Source organism: Watersipora subatra, chromosome 7 (genome assembly GCF_963576615.1).
Source record: "Watersipora subatra chromosome 7, tzWatSuba1.1, whole genome shotgun sequence".
NCBI lineage: Eukaryota > Metazoa > Bryozoa > Gymnolaemata > Cheilostomatida > Watersiporidae > Watersipora > Watersipora subatra.
Window position 1 is genome coordinate 63,010,136 of NC_088714.1, and position 11,641 is coordinate 63,021,776.

An 11,641-nucleotide genomic window follows, 5' to 3' on the forward strand; every position below is an offset into this window, starting at 1 on the left:
ATTAGACCAAGACCTGGATGAAGGTAAGATATCTATCTATGTGATCGATATAAAAATGTCTATGATTTAAATAGATGAGGTAATTATAAATGCATCTTGACGTCTGCATAATCTAGCAAAGTGGGTGTATATCACTACATCCCAGTTATTCGAAACTTACTTGTTTATCACTAAAATGAGTCATTGATTTATGAAACTATGTTGCAAAAAATGAAGAGACCAGACAAACCAATTTTGGTCACTTTGCTGACCATCATGATTGCGTTTGCTTGTAATGGAAATCCTGTGGAAGAGAGTGAAGTGGTGGCTCAGTTGCAGGCCGATGTTGAGGATTTGAAGGGAATGTTTGCTTCAATAAAAACATTTGTAAGTTGTTTTTTACTATGGTGACTTTTTGTATTCTCTTTGCCAATGATTTTACCATGCTGGTGTAGAGTGCCCAGCCTTTTCATATTCATCCAATATTTATGACAAAACTGTGTTTATAATTTAGAGATATTTATTGCCTAAAAAGCTACTCCCTTTAAAAAGGTTGAACCCTGATGTACTTTTAGCACGTTTCAATAAAATAATTTTCTTGTGTTGGCTAACTAGGTCTGTTGTCTTAGTTATACAACAATAAGATTTTAGTCTCTGCTATTTCAAAGGAACAGGCTTGATAATAAATAATTCTTTTACCACTTCACAAGCAGTCATTTAGCAGCATATCTAACCTATACTATGGTTATCGTTATCATCTCATAATTCTCTTAGTGCTATTTCAGTTATTACTGTTATTCTAACTAATATTATCACTTCAGATGTATATTTTTTATTCAGAGTGCATTTCTATGATATTCTTTAGCCACAAGATCATGCATTTTTCCATATTCTTGTTGTTATCAGGTAATTTTATTACAGTTACAACCTATGTTTATCTTGTCACAATATGTTTTTATACTTGCCCATTTTTTTTCTCATACATAAGTATACTATTTAGCAACATGATATCTTATAATAGATACCTTTGTGTTAATCCCATAATCAACAGATCAACGGTGACCAATAGAGAACATTCCCATTATAAAATTTAACTCATTTTTTACAAATTTCCCCATTTGAATGTTTTATGTTTATATCTCTTATTTTGCTCTCAAACAATTATTTTGAAAGCTACAACTTTTATAGATTAAAGAAGCAGTAGCAAGAAACAATCCATGGAAAGACAAAGGTAAGAAAGTGTAATCTAACTAACTAATATTAGTACTAATTATAGAAACAATCAATTTAACTATGATAAAAGCTTGATCCGTTCGTCCAATCGTAGCTATTTTTAGAACCTGAAAAAATGATAGCCTCGCATGGAATCAAACTCAAGGCATCAGAATCAACTGCAAACACAATATCACAATACAACTCTTTGCTCTTCTCACTATTTCATGTTATAATCATGCAAATAATGATTACACATGACGATCTCTCATGGTGCTTGGGATTGGCCATCACACTTGTAACAGTAATATTACTAAAATCAGTCTAGCTGTTATTTTATCTAATTTTTCCTTGCAAATCCTTGTGAATACACCTAGCTTGCATTGCTTTAATATTTATTTTGTGTGGGTAGTATATGCATCAAACTACTGCAAAAGGAGCAATGTAGGTTTGTTTGTTTTTGAACCCAAACAAACTTTGAAAGGCTTGTGATTCTCTATACAGTTTTGAACAATGAAGAGGAAACGTTATCTCCTTATAATCACTCCCATTCCCTCACACTTTCTTTGCATAGGTCGCTCCTATAATTGTGTTACAGTATATTCCTAGTCATTTTATGTTATGCACCCAGTAGTAAGCTAGATTACTGCTACCGATGATATCACAACTCTTACTCTGACAGTGTCTATTTTCTATTTCTCCTGAAAGCACCAAGCCTGCTGCATTTACTCCGATTATTTGCCCAAGCATATTTTAACAAGGACGAGTTGATCGCGTACACTGACAATGCTATTTTTGCCTCTTACTTTATAAAGACTTTTTCAACTCCTAAAGCAGTTGATTCTAATAGTCATTCCTTTTTTCAGTGATCATATTTTTGCCATTGCCTTATGGCAAAGTGTTGTGAACACTGGCAGCTCTGTTCCTATTGTGAATAGTGATTTATTACAATACTGTGGATACTGTGCATACCTATTGTGGTTACTGATTCAATGCAGTGAAAAAATGTAATCATGTAAAACTACATCAATAGTTGTGTATATGAACATGTATCTACATAATTGTGATTTTTTCATACATCTTAAACACTCCGGGCTGCTCTGGTGTGTGGGCAACTTTTTTAAATTCAAGTGCATTATTGGAAAATGCCCTCATAGACAACCGCATGCGCATGGATCAAAATACAAGTCAATGTGCAAGTGACATGGGCATGCATATCCCTTTGATATGATGAAACGTGTCACAAAGCAAGCCTCCTAAGAATAGCATCATAATCTACTTATATCTACATTCCCTAGTTACTTGATCAGTTTTTACTGTGATAATATCTATTTCATTCTCTTCATCCGAAATATCAAATACTGTTATATAGAGTTATCAAATCATGACCGTAATATTTTGTAACATTTTTTGCATTTTGAATAATGTTCTGCATCGAAATAATAAAAATAAATGTTATTGTTTTTTTATTTTGCTAGTACTTTTACTAGCTTGATTCAACTTTCTTTAACTATAAGTTGAGCTCATTTTTCCACACTCAAACAGTGTATGCAAAATCATCTTTTTTATTAACCCTTTCAACCCTAATTATTTTCCAGTTGACCACCTGCCAGGCCTAATTAATTTTTCACACCTGTTATTATTAATTGAGTCAGTTGAATTTGATTGGGCATAAATTATATTGTATTGCATATAATTTAAAATAGTTTTTTGCAACTTGTTGGTAACATTTTTAGCTACAATTTGATACTAATATAGGTCTATTAAGTTAACTTATATAATATGTTATTGATAAGGTTCAAATCAATATATGTTTTGAAAACCGAAAGTCTATGTTTGGTTGCTACTACCAGTAAACTTCTTGGTTGATGACACTTTAATAAGATATTAGAATGACAGAAAAATATGTTAGGAGCAAGTTGCAAAAGAATTTGGAGTTCTAACCAGTAGACTGAAGATATCAGCCTGTATGCAACATTATGGCATAAAAGAGCGTCTGATCCATAGTTCAATTTATTCGTTTGTTACATGTATGTCTTTATATCATAAATACAATTTATAAAGACAACATTTTCATTCTACAAATTACTCCAAACAAACATTATTGCAGTTATGATAATAAGACACACATTATGCAAACAGCTTGAGTACAAAACTGATATCATTTGAAAAACGCATGAAAATGAGTAAAAGAATGTGTATCAAAATGAGTAGAAAAAGGAAGTTTATCAAAAAAAGTATAAAATAAATGTTCATAAACTATAACTATCCATTGCTGGTTATCACTGACATGTGTGGACGCTTTGGGCATACCATCTTTGCCATTAGTTAAAGAATCATCACTAACATTTCTAACCACACCTACAATAAACAGCATAACGATAATAAAAATTATTATATATAAACGGCATAATTTTCTGGCTTCCAAATATTTTGCACAACAATATCTAAAAGTAAATGCATATACTATGTTTTTTGTATCTACCAAAAAACTATAGAATGTTTTATAAACTAAAAAAAAAACTTTGAAATAAAAAATATACTAATCAATAGTTCTGCTGTAATACATTTAGAACTCACCTTATTCTGCTAATATTTTATCATTATGTTGTTGTGAATCGTTTTCACTGTTGAATTGTTCATCTGAACTTATAATTTTGTTAGATGGACTCAGAAATCTAGCAACGACTTTCAGTAAATGTATTCAAAATGGCGACCTCCTGAGTTGAAGAAGTTGATGTCTAACACAGGATTGGCCTGGTAAAATGTTTTTATCCAACCACAACTCTAGTATCAAAATCAACTACAGACTCTTTTCTTTTGGAAAAAAGCTTCTAAAAAACTATCTACATAAAAGGAGTATCAATAAACTTACTCAGAAAGTGACCCGAAATGATTGGTCTCAGGCCAAAATGAACACAACTTCTCCCGAAATAGTAGGGAACAGGACTGAAAAGGAATTTCTGAAAAGAAATTGAACTGACTGAAAAGAACTTCACATCCAACATTAATAAACACGATTGTTTAAATAAAACTTTGCATTTTTATATTTGTGTATATTGGATGAAACTTTGAAATTTAATAATGTTAGTACTTAATACTTCTGTTAGTATCATGCTTCTTTAATCATTTTAATGGCACCAAAAACAATTGCAGCTATTACCTAAGTTTGGCAATAGCATTTCCACGTACAAACAATGTCCTTTTGTTTGTGTGGGAAGTTCTCAGTGCATTTTCTTATATTTCTAACATCACCTGCTACGTCATCAGAATAACTTTAAAGTGAATAGGCCTACTGTTATTAATGATAATCAATCAAAAACTATGTACATCTCAGATAACCAAGTTGAATTTTGTTTTAGGAAACATAAAGCTGTAACAAAAATTAAAAAGAATGCTTTGGAAAAAAACAGATATTTGGCTTTAACTTAAAACTAAAATGCTAGTTTAATCATAAAATAATCATAAGGATATGACTGAATATCTATACCTATTTTAATTCACAACTAAAAAACCTTTTACAAATTTTGTAAATTTACTTTAAACTATCTAATAATTCATATTTTAGAAACTGTACAATAAGTAAAAGCGTCTAGTGAAAATTAAACAAATTTAAAATGAAAAGGAATTAAAAGCTAATTGATGATTGTATTCCTACTCAAAAGTTTTCAACAAGATTCGACAAAGATAATCAATGCTAGTATTTATCTTTCAACTGTTTCCACTTACTAATACATGCAACACACCGTTTTAGAGTTATGCATGATGTTTTTCTTCAATTAGTGAGGCCACCTGGACCACCAGGATCACCCGGCATTGCCTGTAGAAATGGACAAGATGGAGCAGATGGTAATGAAAGAGCAAAAGGAGAGAATGGAGCAGATGGTAGAGATGGAGCAGATGGTTTGCCCGGAAGAGATGGAAATTCTGGTAGAGATGGAGTTCCTGGTAGAGATGGAGAAAAAGGTAAGACTGTATAGGAAGTTTTTGGATGTCTAGATTGTATGGGTCTAATTTTTTACAAATACTTTAAAAGAAAAAAATCTGCTCAATTTTTTGCATTTCAATACAAGCAATTAATAAACTACTTTGATGGTAGGTGTCTCTGTAATTTCAAGAGTACAATGTCACACTCTGAAACTTAATAAAAATAAACCGCCCTCTTCTTGTATTTACTTTAGAATGTGAGTAAATAATGAAGAAAGCAAATGTATGATCCACAGATTCACTTTTAATATACTATAAACTACCAGCAGGTTAGATAATTACCATGTTAGCACTGCATCACCATGACCAACACCATCAGTGCTAGAAAATACATGTATATAGATGTACTAGTACGGTGGTAGCAACATGCAGAAATATAAAAATATAATTTTGACGATGTCCAGAGTTTTTGAGTCGTGACATCCAAGAAAACATTCGAAAACACTAAAACGACACATTAAACACTAATTTACTGAAATATATCAATGAAATGCTATTTTTATGAAACACTTTGCTGAAAGCTAACAATGGAGTTAACTAGTTATGTGGCAGTATAGAACAACGCCACTCATATAATACTTTACTCGTTAAAACTTCTTACTAGACTAAACTTTTAGGAAACCCAATGACTATGTCACGTATTTAGTTTTCCACATTCAATTACTTTACTAAGAAGTTCACAGGCTACCGACACCTCTCCTCAAACAAAACTTACTGTTCTTTAGAATGTTTTCCATTTTTAATTGTAATAAAAAATGCTTGCATACTAGGTACTACCAGTAACTTTACAATATTTGCAAATAAATCTTTGCACACATTTCTTTTGTCAAACTCATCAGTATTGTAGTTTAAACAAACATATTTAACTCAAATCAGAAGGTACAGTTCTATCAGGAGTTGAGTTAAAAGTTATGAACTTAAATTTTTAACCTCAAGAGTATATTTTAAAGTGATCAGCAGAATATACTTAATTCAAACCAATACCAACACTTTTGTACGTTAGAAAACTTAAACATTATGAGCTTATTTTTGTAAACGAGATGATTGGAAATTCTCTAATATTGACTATCAATTGTGCAATCTGTGTAATATTGCTAAGAACTGTTTCCAATTTTAACTTTGGATTTTTGTCAAAGTTATCTTCCAATGGATTTACATTAGTCTTCAAAATTAAACTGCGTTAAAAATTTTTGGTGCCTCACTTCACAGATCCTATTAAGCTTCTCAAATTTTTAGTTTGTAGAGTGTTTGAAGTAATTGCATAATCTACCAATTTTTGGTTCTTTAAGTGTGTCGGGTGACCCGGGAGAACCAGGTGTTGAAGGTCCTGCAGAGGATAATTGGCGAAACTGGTCCAGAAGGTGATCCTGGAAATGCATTAGGCGGTGCTGTTTGAGTCAGATGGGAATTAACCACATGTGGATCTGATGCCCTGCTTATATATAAAAATAATTTTTATAGGCTGGAGTGGTGAAACTGGTCCAAATTAATATTTATAGAAATACAAAGATTTATTCAAAAAAACTTTGCATAAAAAGTTTTTTTTTGCTAAACAAGGTGAAGCCTAATTTCAAACATTTAAGGTGCAAGTCAGCTCAAACTTTCAAACCTGCAAGTGATACTTCTACTTTCAACTAAAATTCATCAATGTTGACTCAGTTATATTCTAAATAAAAACTAAACAAAGTTAAGGCAAAAATATAGCTGCAACGATAACAATAAACACCAGAAAATAAACAATTGTTCAACATAGCTCTTCTTTTTTAGAAAAACATTACTTTGGACAAGCTGTGTTGCCTTTTGAAACATTTTTAGTATTTTGAATTACACCTCTGAAATACAAAGCATACTGATATGCCTGCACTCAGTGTAATACACATTGACAGAATAGGTGTTATTAAATAGTCGAAGCAACATGTTGGAATTGCAAGAATAAAAATATTTCAGAATCCTTAAAACTCGTCAGAAGTTTATTAAAAGTTCTGTAAAAACTGTTGAAAAACTTCAGTATAGAGTCTGAAACTTTGTGTCGTACATTTACTTTCAAATGAAAATTTGAAGCTCTTCTACCATTTAGGCATATTTTAATTTTATTGAGATCATTGGCTTGGTTTTTACCTGACTCAACATTTTATTATTTTTATGTATGGCATGTTACGTAGCTATTTTCTGCCTGTTCAAGTTAGCATATAAAATTCACTCCCTAGTTAAAAGGAAGATATTTACAAAAAAAATAGTAATGTTTTGTTTTAAAATGATTAAATCAGTCGAAAGTCAAACTACTAATTTGTTAGAGTTTACGACTGTCATCATAAACTGTATGTTTTTTACTACTCCTTGCTGTGTAGCAAACTCAAAATGTAATTTTGATAGCTGCATACATCAAATTAATGAAAAATAGTTAAATTTAGAAATAACTTAATATGCATGGCGGTTTTACAGCATAAAAGGGTGAAAGGATCTTAATTGGCAGAATGAATGGTTTTTTGCATTGAAATCCCCAAAAAATAATAGCCATAAATGGTAGATATTACATGAAAATGCATACAACCAAAAGCTCCCAGCTATGGTCACGCAATAGCAGCTTTCCATCAAAGTTTGCTAATATTTTGAGATGACAACTTCTAAGTGAGTTGGTGGTAACTAGTGGCCTTCACACAATGATTGTAGTGCTCATTTATATGGAACCTTTAGCTCGAAGTTTGGGTGTTAGTTATTTCATGAAAATAACGCGTAATTGTATTATATAGCATCAGATGTTTATAGATACATTTAAATGTCATGACATCTTGTATGTATAAACAGTTCCTTGCATAACTGTTTCTTGCAGTTGACATTGTAGATTCATGATTTTAATGAAGCTTAGGCATTATTTTTTAGTTGCTAATAAAAATATTTTTCCGTGCACACCTGTACAAATGAGATTGTAGTTTAATATTCTGATAAGTTATACTGGGTATCTACAGATATCACGTTTTTTTAAAAAGCAACATTTAATCAAATAATAAAACTGATGCTTAAAAACTTACAATGAATACCAAGCAAAATCATTTTCCCTTTTACTATGAAACTGGTTACATAACATTTTGTAGATTGAGAGGTGCAATTCACGAGTCTACCACAGACAAGAATTACTAGTTAGACAAGAAGCCTAAATGAGAGAGTTTTTGTTTTTAGAAAGTAGATGTCTCTAGGTATCGTGTCACAACATAAAAACAGATTAAATTTAATGGGTTTTACCATTGGCACATACTTTTAGGTTTCACAGGACGAGCTCAGCTAGGAAATAATGGAGGTGGAACTAACTACCAATACATGGTGTATGATGCTGAATACAATAGTGGCAATTCAGTTTCTAACAACTTCAGTTATATAGCCGGTACAGAATATGAGTCGGAAAGCTTTGGCATATTCAGCAATTCTGCCCATAACCAAAATGCTCCGTGCGCTGTTTGCCATGTAAAAACCAGAACATATGTGTGTGTGTGTGTGTGTGTGTTTTATTTCACCTTTAAAGATTACACAATTGAATTAATACTCGAGACAAAATATAATTAACCAATGCGTGAAAAAATAACAATAAGTAAGAAATGATGATGGGGCCCATTGCGAAATGGCAAAGCCAGTGGTACGCGAGCCCGAGTCAGCAGCACAAAAACCAGACCGTAACACTCACTCTCCAGACTGGAGATGGTGCCTCAATTCCACCTTATATTTACCGAGACATTTTATTGATCTTATTGAATTAGGTAGTCGATTCCACAGCGCAGGTGTTGCAAAGTTTGAGGATCGTTGACCGGCTAAAGTTAGATGATTAGGTACGGGAAGAGAAAGTAATTGATGACGAGTATTATAAAATGGTAGTGCTGGATCACATTTTGAGTAAAATAATTTATGGGCTTGAATAAGCAACTTATATTTATGCAATTTATCAATAGTTAAAATATCAGAGGTTTTAAATAAATCGTTTGTTGGAAATCCAAATGGCTTACGGTTAATGATTCTGACAATTTTCTTTTGAAACTGTATTATTTTGCTAAGATGAATTTTGGATGCATTGCCATAAGTTTCTATTGAATAGCATAATTTGGAGTGAATAAGTGTGTAATAAAGCATAATCAGCAATTTTTTTGGAATGAAAGCACTTATGCGGTAAAAGATGCCTGATATAGGCCGTAAATCTAATAAAAGCTTACGAGCGTGGGAAGACCAGTTCAAATTTTTATCAATTGACACTCCAAGAAATTTGACTTCATCAATTGCTTTAATAAAAGTGTTATTAAAAAGAATAGGCTGATCAAATTTAATTTTGCTCTGGTAATTTTTAAAAACAGTAAAACAGGTTTTGTCAAAGTTAATGGTTAATTTGTTCGTTTGACACCAATCAGCTAGTTTTTCAAGATCAGATTGGACTTTAGGTAAATCGTCGTTTAGGTTCTTTGAACTCATAAACAAATTGGTATCATCAGCATACAATATAGGAGTTAGATGAGTTAAACAATCACAAAGATCATTTATGTAAATTAAGAATAAAGTCGGGCCTAGCACCGAGCCCTGAGGTACGCCACAAGTCAAATTGTCAGCGTTAGAAAAAGTATCATTAATTTTTGTTGTTTGGGTTCGGCGGGTTAAATAGCTTTGTATCCATCTGATGGTTAACTCACTAAAATTAAATTGCTCTAGTTTTTTAAATAATATTGCGTGATCGATCGTATCAAAGGCCTTCCTGAAATCTATAAAAATTCCTATAACACATTCACTTCGGTCAAACGATTCTAGAATTTGGTTAGTAAAAGTTGAGATGGCATCAGATGTGCCTCTAGCTCTTCTGAATCCAAATTGGTTTTTATATAAAAGTGATTTATTTTCTAAATAATCAACAATTTGTTGATTAACAAGTTTTTCCAATATTTTACTAAAGACTGGTAGAATTGAAATTGGACGAAAGTTACCGCATTCATTTAAAGAACCCCCTTTGTGCAAAGGTAATATTTTAGCTTTTTTAAGTGCATCAGGTACCTTCCCAGTCTCTAGTGATTTGTTAAAAATCTTACATAAAGGGTAAGCAATACTCTGTGAAACCGATTTCATAAATTTAGCAGTAATTTGATCTAGGCCAGAGGCTTTGTTTGAATTTATTGTATCTACAATTTTTAATAAACCAGTTATATCGATGTATTGGAATTCAAAAGCTTCACCAGCATTATTTTCAAGCTGTATAATCTTTTCAATATGTATAATCATGGTTGCTGGAAAAAGGATCTGTCCTAACAATGAGTGGACATTTGAATATGAGGTAGGTTATGTTTTATCGATTAAATTAGTAGAACATATTTTCCATAATTGATTGCTACTGTGCAGCTGTGAAATCTACACAGATGAAATTATTACCCACTTTTGTATGTTTTTGTGTAACCTTCAACAAGCATTTAATTAAAAGCTTCGAAAGTTCATTAAAATGTGAAGAATTTGATGTGCAAGAATTTTTTTCTAAAACATTTAAAATTGTTTGGCATACAATTGTTTCACTTTTTTATCTTAGTTATATGTACATGCTGAGTTGATGCTCATTTTTCTTATTCTTCATATTAACAATATTATTATTATTGCTCTAGATATTATTATTCTAACTATCATTTTACAATATGGATATAGATACCTTTGCTTTATTGCCAATTAAAATATTATCATAGTACATATTTGACTAATATTTGCTATTTCCAAAACTATGTATATGGTCATGGTTGATTATTTAGGAATATTAACTTGTTATAAGCTTGTGCAATCGATACTAGTCTAGGTAAATTTTTTGGCATATACATAAACGTTATTAAGTGAGCAAGCAGAGGCCGCGTGATGATAACTAAGCGCTCAGCAAAATTTCTTAACTCCACCAACTTACGTTTGCAACATACTTAGTAAGGGTGCTTACTAGGCTTTCTATATTCAATGTTACAAAAGGAATGACACTTTCTGCTACAAGAACAAAGCCTAGAAAAACTTCAGTAAGACTATTATATTTCCGTGTTAGGCTACTTGATGTCTGCCTGGCATAGTGCTCAAGGAAGGTCGACATTTGAGTGTGTTGATGCTGAGCCTGAGTACATCGACGAAGAGAATAAGAATGATGCACGGTTTCATTTCAACACAGTTAGTTGCAGTCAAGGAGTTCCGTGCCCACCATACAGAGCAAACAAAGCCATTACATGTGTGGTCTGCACACAGTAATCACCATTAATAAATACACCATGCAATAATGGAAACTCAAAATGGGTTTTGACTTTCAATTGGGTTTTGAAGCTCCAAACTTTCCATTATTTTGTTTTCTTATGTAATTTCTTGTAAATCAACTCTTCTTACTGGCAATTTCTTTTATTTGTATTAGGCTATCAACATTCTTATTTCAAACGCATAATTTCTTTAACACGTGTCTCCAATATTTCACCTAGAAAAGAACAAATCG

At 31.9% G+C, this 11,641-nt stretch overlaps 1 protein-coding gene across 1 annotated transcript; it reads left to right on the forward strand.

Moving 5' to 3' along the window:
- Positions 1 to 255: 255 nt before the first annotated feature.
- Positions 256 to 11,406, forward strand: LOC137400976 (uncharacterized). The gene is made up of 6 exons (XM_068087314.1): positions 256 to 366; positions 1,168 to 1,210; positions 4,975 to 5,157; positions 6,468 to 6,563; positions 8,438 to 8,621; positions 11,235 to 11,406. The coding sequence occupies exons 1-6, from the start codon at positions 256 to 258 to the stop codon at positions 11,404 to 11,406; spliced, it is 789 nt and encodes a 262-aa protein (XP_067943415.1).
- Positions 11,407 to 11,641: the final 235 nt, after the last annotated feature.

Bases quoted from the DNA above. Each gene is read 5' to 3' on its own strand.
- LOC137400976 (XM_068087314.1), top strand. From the start codon at position 256: ATGATTGCGTTTGCTTGTAATGGAAATCCTGTGGAAGAGAGTGAAGTG. The intron at 5,158-6,467 runs GTAAGACTGTAT...TGGTTCTTTAAG, and splicing joins TGGTAGAGATGGAGAAAAAG to TGTGTCGGGTGACCCGGGAG. The intron at 6,564-8,437 runs GTGCTGTTTGAG...ACATACTTTTAG, and splicing joins TCCTGGAAATGCATTAGGCG to GTTTCACAGGACGAGCTCAG.